Genomic DNA, 15,751 nt, shown 5'->3' on the forward strand with positions numbered 1-15,751 from the left:
ACCATATGGTCCAGTACCTTGCCTAGAAACTGAATATTTGAGACTGGCTGATACTTGTCCATTACACTGGGATTCAAGGGAGAGCTTTTTCAATAATGGTCTTACTACCGCCTCCTTTAAGCTTGCTGGCACTCTGCCTTGCTGCAAGGAGGCATTCAGCACTCACTCAGCCTTTCCCTCTCTGTCTTTAATAAACCAGGAAGGGCAAGAGTCCAGCATACATGTGGTGGCTTTCACCTCTCCGAGAACCCTGTCCACATCCTCAGGTTGCACCAATTGAAGTGTATCCATTATAACAGAACAAGCAAGGACTAAAGTTACATCCACAGGTCCTGATTAAATGCAGCCTCCAAGTCAGAATGCATGAGCGACTTTGCCTGCAAAGTGTTGTGCAAATTCCTCAGAGAGGTTTACTGAGTGGTCAGTATCTTGTTCTTTTGGTAGGCCCCTGACTACTCCAAACAACTCTGGTGGACTACTCTGTCCAGACACAGTGGTGGCAGAGAAGAATGCTTTTTTCACTGTAGTCACTGCCACAGAATAGGCTTTCAAGTGACCCCTAGCTCATGTTTGGTTGGATTTGTTCTGTGTTTTCTGCCATCCTGCATCCCACTCATTTCATCACTGCCAGCTCCCTTGTAAACTATAGGGGTTGTCTGGCTCTACTGCCTGGGAGAAGACACTGCAATCGTGGCCATTTCACCATTTCAGATGTCAACCAGGACTTTGGCAGAACTGCCTACCAAGAGAACAGGAGACTCCCAAGAGCCATCAGGAAGCCCATTTGGGTTCATCCATCTCCTAGGGCAGACCATAGTGATTGGTCCTCCACTCCTGCAGAGGTTGTGAGGTCCTATAAGTCTAAACTCAACAGATAGTGATCTATCCATGACAACAGAAATACAGAGCGTTCTTCCATACTCATTTCACCATCATCAAGGCCAGCGTAGAAAACTAGGTGCAGAGTACCCTGCAGCTGGGGGGGGGGCAACTACTGGTTGAGACAGGATGTCATGGAGGACAAGAAGTTCTGAGCTGCTTGTAATAAAGTAGTTTCAGATGTCGCGGGCCAGTAGGACTACAAGCCTAGTAGACTCCAGCATCATTTCTGAAACCAGCTCAGGAAGGGAGACTGTTGAGCAGTAGAGTGGATAGTGGACCAACAGAATTCTTATTATATCTCTGGCACCCACTTTCTGGTATACATAGACCCAACAAACTGGGACAGGGCACCTTGTGAGGGAGGTAGTATCGAAGTAGACTACAGCAACTCTGCCTCCCTACCCCTCATTTCTGGCGTGGTCCTGCACAGAGAACCCGAGTGGAGAAAGCCGAGGAAGACTAATTACCCTAAGTGTTTTTCAGCTGGATCTCTGTCTATTATTTGTATACCCAAGTTTGCCTGCAGAGACCAGCTTTTTTTTTTGTGGCAGGTGGTTTGGTGTTTAATTAAAACATGGCAAATAAAATGCAAATGTGTTAGAAAAGCAAACAAATTGACAGTTTATTACTAGATCTTCCTCTCTTTTTTCTTGATGTGGCCTTCCAACATGAGAACTCAGATTCTGTTTGCATACACTCGTACAAACAACCACACAAGTACTCACTCCCCCACAAGTTCCTATAAATCCATCTAACATTGGCACGCACTTGTACTCAGCCCCTTATATAGTAGTTACAAGCAAGCACTCACTCGTGTACTCACTGCTAAATAGCATCACTTACATGGACTACAGAGCTGTTTCAGGGAATAGGCCAACCTAGGGTCTAGCTCTAGAGACACTGGGAGCCCTCCAGCTCCAAGGTTAATACTGAAGCTAAAGTTGAACATGGTACCAGGTAGTATCCTATATTTGTAACACCCAGTTGCCCCATCTTTTAAGATTGTGGCCTTAATAAGTATACTTTTCCATTGCTTTGGAGCTTCAGTGGCATGGAAACCCTTTTACAAAATGAAGGCTGGGGGGGGGGGTTGTATTTTGAGATTTTAAAAAGTATTATTTTCAGATGCAACAGCTGAATTGTAGCAGATTCCAGGTAAAGTTTACTTAAGTTATTTTTAAAAACTGAAAACATTAGCATAAAAAGAAATAATTTTCTGTAACAAATGCAGATATTCAAGCTATAACCCCATTCTATTTTTTAAAAAAATTATTTTAAAGCAAAGCATAAAACATGATATGTGCAAATCATTGGTATATGAATTGATGTTTGCTAGTATTCTTTATAGTATATAAAGATACAAAATTACATTTGAAAGTAGCACTCCTAAATATTTATTCAATTGCTCTCTAGGTGTTGTAACAAATTTCAGGAGAAAAGAGAGACTGTCTGTGAGAAGCTGAAAACAACTCATGCAGAAATTATGCAGCTCAAAAGTGCTATTCAGCAGTTTAATGACAATATTGGTAAAGAGAAATCAAAAGCCCAGGTGAGTGTTAGCAGGTGTGGTGTTGGTACCATATCTTTCCTCTTGAAATAGGATTAAAATAGCATTTTTCTGACCTCAGTGATTCTGTTGTTCCCTATCTGAGTGGAAAGTTAAGTGTTAAACTTTTTTGACAAAAAACCAACTGACGTACATTTTTGTTCTCTTTCTTGTGTCATCAGGCTTAATAGCCCTGGGGCAGCACCACTGCTGCTGCTTCATAGATGTGAAACTAGATGTGCACTCATTTTATCCCTCCCCTAAAACAGGGATGTGGTGGCGCTGTGGGTTAAACCAGTGGTTCTTAACCTTTGTTACTCAGATTCTTTTGAACTGCAACACCCAGAAACCCCAGTTAGGACAGCTGGTGGTGAAGGCTTCTGGGAGTTGCAGTCCAAAACTCCTGAGTAACCCAAGGTTAAGAACCAGTGGGTTAAACCACAGAAGCCTCTGTGTTGCAAGGTCAGACCTGCAGTCGTAAGATCGAATCCACACATTGGAGTGAGCCCCCGTCGCTTGTCCCAGCTCCCGCCAGCCTAGCAGTTCGAAAGCATGCAAAATGCTAGTAGATAAATAGATACCACCACAGTGGGAAGGTAACGGCGCTCCATGTCTAGTCATGCTGGCCACATGAACGCAGAATATTGTCTTCGGACAAAACGCTAGCTATATGGGCTGGAAACGTAGATCAGCACCGCCCCCTAGAGTCGGACATGACTGCACAAATTGTCAAGGGGAACCTTTACCTAAAACAGGAGTAAAAGAACACTTTTCTGTACCAAACTTAAATCTTTTGCGCCTGCAGAGACTGCTTAGTGCATTCTTGAGTGGAGGAATCATTTTGGTTATCAGTAAGGTGAGGATTTCTATGAGCTAAAATGTCAGAAATATATAAGCATTTGTGACCTTAAAATCATCTAAATATGACCAATTACCACCAAAATATGACTTCACAATTTTTCTGAAATTAGCACCCAGTTTTTAAAAATCTGTGCTTATACATACACATACAAAAAAGTCTATTCTTCATCTCAAGTCCAGAGAAGTGTTAGTATTGAAGGAATCAAATGAACATTTTGAGAATAAAATGGTCATACCTGAATTAGTTTTTGCCAACAGCAGAATTGCATTGGATGATCACATGCATCTTGAGGTTATTAAATGTGGAACTCCTCCTGCTGTCCGTCAATATGTTCTTATACCTTGAGAAACTCTGATATCACAAGAAGTTACAGGAACAAATTTGAAAAAAGCCAACTTAGCTGAAGAAAATGATGGCTCATCGTCATGAAATATTGCTACATGTCCATTTAGAATGTTCCTTATTTTGCAGTGTTGAATAACCCAGAGTAGATTGCACCACTCTTTGCCGTTTATAACCATTTTTTCAGCCACTTTCCTTTTTGCTGACTTTAAATCACTCTCAGTTTGTTTCACAATTCTCAGAGCGTCACTAAGTTCCATTCCTTCAGTTTCAAGGTGGGCGATTGCTGTTGATAATTCACTGAAGTTAGATTTTATATATGCCAAGGTTTCAGAAAAGGAATCTTGCACCATCTTGATGGAGGGAATTTCACAACAGTCAAATTATTTTAACCATCTGCTGCAAAAAATTAAAATTTGTGGAATACATAGTCACGTCCAGCCAAGTTTCCCAATAATCACAACAGGTTGGGGAGGGAGAGCCAAAGTAGGAGCAGTTTCTTTGAACTTTTGTTCAAAGAGCTTTAACCAACATTCTTTTCTCCATTTGAAATTATCTTCATTGAGGTAGTTCCTTCAAAAGTCTTCAGCTACTCTGTGTAAACCACGTGCAAGGCATGTGATATGGATCGTTTTCAAATAAAGGAGTTGAAGCCCCTTGGCTGCCTTCATCATGTATAGATCAATGTCTGTTACAAAGAAGAGAATGTTTCCCTTTTTTACACCATCTGGCCAGAGTAGTTTCATAGAATCATTGAAGAGCATAGCAGTAGTAGAGTTGTTTACTTTTTGTAGATTTACACATGTTGGAAGAAATACTTCACTGGGCTTGTCACACTTCAGAGTGCCAATAATAACTTTATTTCCATATCTTCTGTTGACATCACTTGTTTCATCTATTGATGCACCTTTCCCTCAGCCACTGCAGCTAATGAGTCTGGCAGCCTCATGACTGCCCATCTCCTCCACGTTTGCTAACTCGTCAGGAGGGTTGCCAGCAACCAAAATATGATCAAAAAATGTTTATTACAATATTAAGCAGAAATATAACATTTTTTTTTTAAATCATAATATGACTTTCCAAGCAAAATAACATAATCCTCACCAGAATACTTGTGTTTAAATTTATAAATTCAAGTATAGGTTGCAGAAAAAAATATGACAGGTCATTAGAAACTCTCACCCTAGTTTTGAATCTCAGTCAATATATTTCACATGTCTCAGGCCATTCCCTCCAGTTTCTCTGAGTGCTGCTTTCCCTGCTGTAATGACAGCAGCATTTAAGATTTTTCTATGAGCTTTGGTTTTCTAGCTGAGTAATTATTTACTCCATTTTCATCATTTATGTTTTCTTCTCTTTTTTCGCTCCTCCTTCATGTATACCTTTGCAGTTTCTTTTGTTTTGTCTACACCTCTTGGGTTTTATAGTCTCAAATCTTTAACTCAAAAAATGTGTCTTTTGAGGGTCCTAAAGTCTCAACAGACACACACTTGGGATGTTTGTTGTCTGTGAGATCCTCACCATTAATTCCTATTAACACTATCAAACACTTACTGTATACTTCAAAGAATCAGTTATCTAGTTTGTGAGCCCTCTTCTGGGGAGAAAGTTTGCTAACATCAGCTGTGGTGGCTAAAATCAACTTCAATGATTATCTGTTAAAGATGACAGCCATCAAGAGCTTTTCCAATGGAAACCAGTCGCTTATTATGAGTTGGTTCTAACCAAACAATAGTTTACTGATTAGTTTCCTGAAAACTGCAAAAGTTAAAGCAAATGATGTCTCCTTTACTTTCAGTGCTCACCAGATTTTTAAAAAGGGAGGGGAGAGTGATCTTGACATACTGTATTTCTAGATAGGTCTGGTATAGACATTTACCTTGTTGTACTCAGTTTCAATGCCCTCAGTGCTGGGGATACAAAAAAGAGGTAGGTCATCAATGTTACCAACCCAATCTTTTTCACAACCACTGACTAACAAGACAGAACTGGGGCCTGGTTGGGTGCTTTTGCAGATCCAATTCAATTACCCAAAGAACAGTAAGCTCCCTCTATTGCTACAAATTTGAGTCCTAGTCACCACCTGAATCTCCAGCATTAACTCTGGCACTGAGATCAATGTCCTCGGCATTGTTTCTACAAGCCATTTACCTGGGTGAAGAATCTTCATCACTACTCCTCTAAGACTAGAGAATCAGGAACGTTTTGTGTCTGAATTTACATCTAACACTCCTCTAATTGCCAACCAATATCCATCGTCTTGCATAATGCTTCTATAGCATTGGGCTGCCATGTGTGGCTAAGATCATCTGCTTTAACTCCAGAAATGTATTAAATATCTAAACAAAGTTGACTAGATATTGTAAGTGAATGCCCACTTTCCTAGCTGCTGCTAGCAGCTTTCGGTCATGATGGAATTGTAGTTTGCCTTAATGCTGAATAATTATGCTTTGCTGAACGGTAAGTTGGATGGAAGGAATAATTCCTTCCTTTGATGACCAGTATCCTGTTGCACAAGTCTGTCTGTGTTAAATTGTCATGACTGGCAGTTCGCTACTATTTAAACAATTCTTTGTTGTTGTTGAACTACAAACAATTTGTGTGTGATGAGCCAAAATTATGTGCACCCTAAAATTGAAAACGTAAGCCTTAAATTAGCTGTCATCCACTGCTAACAGTACAGTGGTGCCTCGCTAAACGACGATAATCCGTTCCAGGAAAATCGCCGTTAAGCGAAAACATTGTAAAGCGAAAATAAAAAGCCCATTGTTTTTAACCCATTGAACGGGTTTCACTGCGTTCCAATGGGGTAAAAACTCACCGTCCAGCGAAGATCCACCATATGGCGGCCATTTTCGCTGCCTGTATAGCGAGGAATCCGTCCCTAAACATAGCGGGGAGCCATTTTAATCACCTGGTGGCTATTTTGAAACAGCCAATCAGCTGTTCAAAAAACATCGTTTTGCGAAGAATCGGTTCCCGAAGCAGGGAACCGATCATAGCAAAGTGAAATTCCCCCATTCAGACCATCGTTTTGCGATCGCAATTTGATCGTTGTTAAGCGGATTTGTCAAAGTGTAGGGCAATCGTAAAGCGAGGCACCACTGTATTATTCCCATTGTGTAGGCAGAACTATGTAAGCTGATTTTGCAATTGGTCCTGTACTTCATGTTTCCACTGATTGCAGTGGGAATTCTTTGTGGATACCATTTCCACCTTGGTGCAATTGTAGCTACTGCAGCATAACTTTAAGTTATGCCTGTATAGCTAAGCAACAAGATTTCACCCACAGTGTTCTTTTCTGAGTGCTCCCAGACAGACTGCTTAATGCTTCTAGAACATTTCCTAATATAGATGTCAAAACTGACTAGTTGATAGTTCCCCAGATTCTCTTCTCCTTTTTGAAAATGGGATGACATTTGTCCTCCTTTAGTCCTTAGGGACCTCATCTGTTCGCCAAGAGTTCTCAAAAATTAGACAGGGGCTCTTATATTTAATCTGCAAATTCTGATAGTACTCTTGGATGTTGCTCATCTGATCCTGGACATTTGAACCCATTTAAAGCAGCTAGGTGTTCCTGCACAAGTGGTGTACCCAATGTTCCTTCTAAGGTGTGCAGGTCACAGCTGTGCAATGCTGCATCAGTGCTGCACACCCGCTGCCACTGTTGCTGCCCATTTGGTTCTAGTCATGGTGCCCCTGCCCAGAGCTCTTGGAAAATTAGAGGGAGTGTTGTCTGTACCTATTGTGGACAGCAGCTCTCTCGCTTTCTCCTTGATGCTACTTGTCCTGGTTTGAACACTGCCTTCTTTCTGGTAAATGATGCAAGATAGGTGTTCAGTAATGTTATGTGTTCTCTCTGTCGCTCACTCATATTTCCCTATTGTATTCATGCAAGTGGATCAATTACTTTCTGATTTCATCTACCCTTTTTATTTCTCATGGTCATCCAAAGAAAGGGAAACAGGTGTCTTCTCAGTATTTCGCAAAGTGAATAATGTCGACCGCAATTTTTTCTATAAGCTGGCCTAAGCTTCCATTGCCACAGTGAATGTAACCAATCAAGGACAACACCAATCCCAACTGATTTTGTTTGGGATGTAACACTTCCAGAGATACGTTATGTGCAACTTAGTAACTATCTAGTTTTATCCATTGTTAACATTTGGATATCAGGGTCTGGTCTGATAAATTCTTTTAGCAGTATTCTTTTGTCTTCTGTATATGTGTGACTTCACTGTCCTCCCAACAGGTTACAGTGAAAATGAAGAACAGGTTGACTGCTTGTAACTAATTCTTCAAATAATTGCTTGCTTTATTCCCCGAGTCTGATTGTTTTTATTATTGTCACAAAGAACTAAGGGAAATTGGAGGGAACAATGGGAGACAATGGAGAGCTTCATTGGAGCTTGCTTCAAAACCAATGTTTCTTCTTCGTGGCCTCTGTGAATACACACATATGGGTTTAGTCTGTGCCTGCGCTGACATTCTCGGAGCATTCCAGAGCTAAAAGTAACAATTTTATGGTATGATCCCCCATGAGGCACAAGCTCCTCCCACCCAAGATTCCCCTCAGTTCCTTTTTTCCGCCGTGCTGTAAAGTTCTACAGAGCATAGAGCTATTTCCACAGGGGTTTTTCCCTTAGCTTATTGATCAATTCCCTCTAAATTGGATTCTTCCCTTCTCAATTATCTAATCTATGATCCCCCGTGAGTTGTTTTCTTTTTTCCTTGCCAGCTACTTGGCTTACCCCCCTCCCCCACACACACACTTCAACTGTTTGCTTCTTTCTCTTTTCCCGCCTTTTTCGGCCTACTCATTTTGACTCTCAGGCACATTAATGATTTTCTGCCTGAGTAAGCTACATCTTACCCAGATAGGTGCAGGCCGCAGTAGGGAACCCGACAATACCAAGGAGTCCTTAAAATCTAAGTCTACATCAACAGAGGAATCCTCGCCAGAGGCTAGCAAATTTGCCTCTGAGGAGACGATGTGCCAGCTCTACCTGCACAGACTTTGGATCGCCTGATAGCCTCTCTGCTCCAACTGGCCATTCAGTGACTGCCCTACCGTCCAGTCCGGCCATGGCCCTTTTAGCCCTACATTAGGGCGGGCATTTGACATTCCTGAGTTGGAGCTTAAGTCTCTCTATCTCATGAGGAGAAGAGAGTGAAAAGGAGGCATGTCTCACCACACCCTCTCTCTGAGCAACCATGAGAGAGATTGGTGAATCATCGATGGATGATTGTTTCAAGGGGCTTGTTCAAGGGACCCTGCAGGAGTTAGGGCTCTGTCGCCCTGTCCCATAGAGAAGAAGGGCCTCCTGTTGCCCCGGTCACCTTCCCTGACTGTCAGTGATTCCTCCTGACATGGGAAGCGCCTCTGTGTGTGAGTGCCGCACACCAACCCTCCTTCGTGCGCCTGCTCATGTAGCTGCGACTTCTGGAGGGAACTGCACGCCAAGGCTGCAGATGTGCCTGCGACATAAGGTAAGGCCTGGGTTTCCCTTTGGGGATGCAATGGGCCCCTTCAGCTCCTGCTGCTAGCCCTGCATGTCAGTGCTTTGCCTGTCTGGGGTAATGCCCTTGGGTGTTTGGTTTATTGGGCCTGATTTATCAGAGGCCTTGTTCACGTGGCTGCTATTTCCAAAACCAAGTGCCGAGGCGAAAGCTTTCTGGCAGCATTTGACAGACCTAGTTTGCCTCTGGAAGGGGGGGCTGCAACTCCCACCACTAGCCCTGCTAGTCAGTGATATTCCTGCCTGGGGTAGCACCTGCAGGTGGCTGTTAATTTCGCACAAAACAGCCCTTTTTATCAATGGGCTGGCTCACAAAGTAGCCTGCAGCCCTGTCTCAGGTGCCAGTGCCCACATAGGCTCATAGGGAAAGGACTCACAAGGGTCCACCCGAGAACCCTGCCGCTGTCAGGTAAGTCTGGAGAATTGCGTAGGACCAGTCCCTTTTGTTTGGGATAGGAGCTATGAGCTCTTGGCCACCATCACCATCCCGCTCTACCTGGCATCGTTCTGACCCATGGCCTATGGAGTGCTTTATGCCTCCACTTAGGCTTCACAGGTGTAGTGCTCCCTTGAACTCGGTAGCACAATGTTCGCAGCTTTGACCGAACCTGCTGTTAATCCATTCGGCCTTCTCCGTTCTATGACTGTTGAGCCTGTGCTTGGTCAGGCTCGTGCTAGGTCAGTCTTCTCCCCTGTTCATCAGGAGGGTTTTCCTTATTCAGGATTGGGACTTACATGAGTCACGGGGGGTGGTGAAAGAGTTTCCAACCAATCTTCCTATACCCCTCTTGGTTGTCGCAGATGGTCACACTCTTTTACTGTTAACAGATGAGGAGTTCTTTAATTGGCGTTGTTACTTGTTTTGGGGTGCCATGTAGCCATTTACTCCTCTGCCATGAGGGATTATCACCACTTATGGAGTTTGGTTGTGCCAACCCTGTGGGTAGCTCCTGTGCACCCTTACAATTCAGGCCTCCCACATCACTAGGAGGCACTGTTGCAGGTGCATCACGAGTGCACTGCTGCTCAATATGCCTGAAAACCAGTGTCTAAGCAACTGACAGGTTAGGACCTGCCATTTGTTGGTGTATGGCTTTTTAGCCAGAAAAAAAAAAAGTTGTTATTCTTTATAACCTGCTCAGGCTCTAGAAGGCGACACAGTCATTGCGCTGTGACATCTGCAAGAGCCTGAAGATGTTCCCATCCGCCTACAGCATTCCCGGAACATTAAAAGCCTCAACCCCAAAGTTACCAGCCGCCGCCCCTAGACATGTGGGAGGCAGTGCCTTGACCGGCAGAACTGCAGATAGGACTGCAAAACTGAGCGGTCTTTTTACTTCTCTGTTGTTGACTAATCAATCTGTTTGACTCATTTCTATTATAGCTACCAGCTTTGCCACGATCTTCGATTTATGTTGAATCCATTAGGATCGACCTCAACATGGAGAAGATTTTTGTTCTTGTTTTTTCTCTACCATATCTACACTTCGGCAGGAAAAGATGCTTTCCAAATTCCAATCCATCTCATGTCGAGGCCCATTATGATCAAGCACGACCGGTCCCGGCTTCGAATTGACTATCTGCCAATTCTGGGCATAAGCTCGGATCTCACTCCTTGAACAAATCTCCATCCAATATGATGTGATCCATTATCATCCTCTGTCACCTTCAGTGTACTTCTTTTCATTTGCACAGGTCACTTCTCGGTTCACCGCATCCCGTCGATTGGGAATGTAGGAACCGCCTTTTCCAGACCCGACCATCACTTAGCTGAGCACTTACACTTCAATCACTTCTGCTCCATGTGGCCAACTATCAATCACGATAGGTGCCTACCTAGAGCAATTATGGTCTAAGATTTTACCTCACTTGGAATCCATTAAAACAGCTTAGAAATTCTCACTCTGAGACCATGACTCTAGCAAAGCAACACAGGATTGCTGCTAGACACGCAAAGAGCTTCAGCTGCTGTCGCATCCTTAGTATCTATAGAAGGCTCGCCTAGTCAGGATCCACTGGCTCATCAAGAAGGCAAAGGACAGAATTGAATGTCTTCCATTACATGGTACCAGTCTCTTCAGTCTTAGACTGGTGACACTAGAATTTTTTTTTTTACACAGAATAGGAAAACAGCTAAATTATATACGGGCCAACAGCCCTTTCGTCCTTCTTTCGGTTCTACCCATAGTCCATTCAACTATATCTGGAGTTTCAGCCTCCCAGACATTTCGGTTCATAAAAAATGTCACCACATCTCTCAAGGTTACATTATATAATTGTCTTTGTTCCTCTTTGAGTAACGTTAGACTTACTCTTTTGTCTATATCCTCCAGGAAGAGACCTCTGCCTCCTGAACAAACATGCCATATTCCAAGTTCCTACATCTGGCTTATGCAATGGCTTCTACTTCTGTGCTATTATATACATAGAAAGGACAGAGGCATCCGTCTCGTCCTTGGTCTCAGAAATCTTTTCATGTGTATTCTACCGTAGGTTTCAGATTTCACCCTCAACACTATTATCTAATCAGTAATTCCTAAGGTTTCACTACCATTTGATTTTTCAACATCTGCAGGTCTTTCAGATGGTACAGGGCATCAGTTTGATAATAACCTTCCCCTGCAAAATATGGACATCTACCTGTACTGGTACTATGGTGTATATTTTTCTTAAAAAAAAAACAAAAAACTAGCAAACATCTCCCCAGATTTATGACCTCCACGGCTTCAGTGCTAAAGCAATACAGACTCAGCCTCGAACCACTCCAATAGTGGTATCTTTTGCTGTTTGACCAAGTAGAGGATCCCTAATCCAAGTAACTGCAAGTTCGGTTCTGTCACCGTTGGGAAGTACCGACCTTCGATGTATTCACTGGGGTCCGTACACCGACTACAGGTTTTATTGCTCCTGTGCAGGTGCAGATGGAAACACTGTCGGGGACATTTTCATATGCAGTGGACAGGGAATCTGCCATAACTCTTCCCTCCGATACCTTTTATTCTATGGATTTTCCATCACCATAATTCCTAATCAAACATGATCCAAATACCTCTTTGATGACCAAGGTAGTTCTAGTTCGCCTGTCTCAGATCGATATACACAGGCACATGTGAGTTCCCTCTGGTGACTTACCTCCTATCTTTGGAGGGAAGGATGGTCTACCATCCGCATCTATTGGCCATGAACTTGCCAACCTGGAAAATACTCCCACTTTGGCATCAGTGCTCGATCAAGCTCGAAAACCATAAACTCGATGTTGATTTGTAAATAAATGAAATCTTTATTAAATATAATGAAACAAAGAACTACCTTACCAACTTTCTTTGAAACTGTTGCCTACTTGGCTTTCTATTTATGCTTTAAAATATTATATATCTGCTACTGCTGCCCATTAACCAGATGATTCTGGTACGTAGGACTTTTGTCTCATTCTAGGGTCAAACATCTTTTCACAGGACTCAGTACCACCTGTCCTCCATGTAAACGCATTGTTCCTCAATGTTCTATAGATTTCTAAATTCACTCATGTGCCCGCCATTCGAGCCCATTTTCTCTTCAAATGCAAAATTACTTACTTTGAACAGCCTTCCTAGTGGCTGTCATATCTACCAAGGGAACACGCAAAATAGCTGGATTGTGATTTGATCCACCTGTTATTCAATTTTCCTGATAAAGTGACTCCCTACTTTAATGTCTCATTCCTGACGTATTCGACTAATTTTCATGTTTATCTATACTTCATCTTACCATCATTCTTCAGATCACCATCATCTCCTTTAGAGCACATGCTCCACAATATTTATGTAAGATGCTCACCAGCATTTTCTCTGGACACTACCAGAGCTTCTAAACAGATGACAGGCTCTTTTGATGCTTTCATTCTTTTCATTTCAAAAGTCCAGTTTCTTCCTATCCATCTCTAGGTCGATGGTCCAGGCTGTATCTATGGCTTGCCAGCGGTCAGACGAGTCACCGTCTAATTAGCTTTAGCCTCGCTCCATGGAGTGCTGTCTACCTCGGCTGCATCCAGAGTAGAATCGAGACTCTCGACATCTACCATGCACCAATATGATCCATGCCATCTACCTTTGCAGAGCAATACTGGCTACACTTAGGTACATGCAATACCGCTGGATTTGGCAGAAATGTGATGCCATCCTTCCTACCGTGACGTCCCACCTGCCAATAAGTAAGCTTGCCAGTCACCCATATGTGTGTATTCACAGAGGCCACGAAGAAGAAAGAAAGGTTACTTACCTGTAACCATGGTTCTTCGAGTGGACCTCTGTGAATTCACACTACCCGCCCATCCTCCCCTCTATCCGTCACGGGTATCTTATTGTTGTATAACTCTCATGCCCGGCGGACAAATTGCAGGAACTGAGGGGAATCTTGGGTGGGAGGAGCTTGTGCCTCATGGGGGATCATACCATAAAATTGTTACTTTTAGCTCTGGAATGCTCCGAGAATGTCAGCGCAGGCACAGACTAAACCCATATGTGTGAATTCACAGAGGTCCACTCGAAGAACCATGGTTACAGGTAAGTAACCTTTCTTTATCACTAGAAGGTTCCAGACACATTTTGTGTAGGCCTAGGGAATCCCATGTGAATAAATTCACCAATGCTTGTGCAAAAGGTCCACAGTTAGAAGATGTAACACCTCCATCAGTTCAAGCTGATGAAATGGGCCAGACTCGTAACGGGAACTCTCATTTTGTAAAGCTCTGTTACACAACATGTGTTAAGGATTACTTTAAGGGTCACTTGGCATACCTCTGGAATGTGGCTAGCATGGGTGAAGTGAGGCCTCTATTTACCCCATTGTGTGTTTTGGATGATTCCGGAAGAGCAGACATCTGTGCTGGCTTTACAGAAACCAGAAGTACTCAAGAGTTTAGCATATTAAAGCTACTATGTGTTTCATATTTTTAAAAAATTCTAATTGGCAGTTATGAAAGAAATATTTAGGTATCTTTGACATCTTATTTCTGACTCTTCCTATTTTTCTCTATCTACCTAAGGAGATCTACCTTAGTCTGAGGGTTGGCTTGGAGAAATACCATGAAAATCTGGCAAGGATTGTGGACAGCTACACATCTGCAAGAGAAAACAAGATTTCTGAATTAGCCAGACTGTTTTAGCTTAATTTCTGCAATGGAGTTTATTTATACCCTTGTTTTTAAAATGCATGCTATTTTCAGTATATGCTGAAGGACACAATTAAAGCATCCCTTTGCCTATGAGGAGATAATTCAGGCCTGTTTAATGTTGTTTATAGTTGATAAATCCTGTTAGATGCAGAACATTGTTCATTTCATCTGCACTATTTTGTCTCTTCTTGGTTCATCCTCATCGTTGAAAGTGTGGATTAAACTGTCAGCTATTACAATGTTAAATACATGGCTCTTCAGTACAGAAATATGCTGACTGAAAGATTGTTTCCAGGTTTCCTTTTCTAAAGGAGTAAGGTGTTGGACTACAGTTGCCATCCTCCATAGCCAGCATAGACAGTGGTGTGTGTCAGTGATAGTTGTCGCCCCAATATCTCAAAAGAGAACTTCTGGTCCTCCCTCAGAGTAGCAGCACAAAAGAGCATAGCCTGAGCCTCACATTGGGGAAAAATCCTCTGACAAGTACCAAATTGAATGGCTTTACATGTGAGTGTCAAAAACTTGAACCTGATCAGGGACATAATGAGTAACCAGTGAAGGTGAGCCAAAGCTGGAGCAATGTCAAATTTGTTCACATCAGATACTGTCCTGGCCACTGCATTTTGGACTCTAGTCTCCAGGATAGCTTCAAGGGAAGGCTCACGTAGCATTATAATGGTCGATCAGGGAGATGACCATTGCTTGCACCTGCATCCTGAGGCAGTCCTCATTTAGGTAGGGGCAGAGTTGGGCAATCAGTCTCAGTTTGTAAAGGCAGATCTGGACAAGGCTGCAATCTGAAAGTCTCAAGAAAGCAGCTAGCCAGCACCCTGGACACTTCCAAATTAGCAGAGAGAACGGGTGGAGCAGCGGTCACCACCCAATCAACCAAGCCACCGATAGAGTCAAGGTCAGATTGGATGGCCTCAATTTTGGATTTTAAAAAGCCTGTAAATTGATCACTGGTGAGATCACCAAGACAAAGCCGTTGTTAACCAATTTTAAGTGAGGTCCTGAACCACCTGGCAAAGTTCAGCTTGTTGATTTGTGTCCTCACAATGGGTCTTAATATTAAAAGTCCTTTTGGTTGGTTTTAAGGCATTGGCGTACCTCCTGGTCATGGTCTTAGCAGCAAACAAATGTTCATCCAATTTATATTTCCTCCACCTGTTCTTTTGCAGTCTCCTAGCTAGCTTCGTAGTTGGGAGCTCCCGGATATACCCCTCAGGGTGAGTGTTCTCTCCACAGAGCAGGGGGTGGGGTGTCAATGTCGACAGGATAAAACTCAGCAGGAAGTGATCTGTCCGTGGTGGTGGAAGGTCACACTCCTCACCCTCAGATCACTCAGTCTGCACAGTTGAGAACACCAGGTCCAGGGTGTGACACATGTTATCGGCGTGGGGCAGATAGCATCCATTGTCTGTTGTCTCTTCAGTGATGAGATCATG

The 15,751-nt window shown here is 43.0% G+C and overlaps 1 protein-coding gene across 1 annotated transcript in view; it reads left to right on the plus strand.

The window, feature by feature from the left end:
- LOC110089355 (NUF2 component of NDC80 kinetochore complex) overlaps positions 1 to 14,404 on the plus strand; it is a 44,023-nt gene extending 29,619 nt beyond the window's left edge. Inside the window, exons 13-14 of the mRNA XM_072998271.2 lie at positions 2,296 to 2,431; positions 14,175 to 14,404. Of these exons, the coding sequence (XP_072854372.1) occupies positions 2,296 to 2,431; positions 14,175 to 14,294 (256 nt within the window). The 3' untranslated portion in view covers positions 14,295 to 14,404. The remainder of the gene's footprint in view (positions 1 to 2,295; positions 2,432 to 14,174) is intronic.
- Positions 14,405 to 15,751: the final 1,347 nt, after the last annotated feature.

The sequence above is a fragment of the Pogona vitticeps genome, chromosome 4, assembly GCF_051106095.1.
Source record: "Pogona vitticeps strain Pit_001003342236 chromosome 4, PviZW2.1, whole genome shotgun sequence".
NCBI lineage: Eukaryota > Metazoa > Chordata > Lepidosauria > Squamata > Agamidae > Pogona > Pogona vitticeps.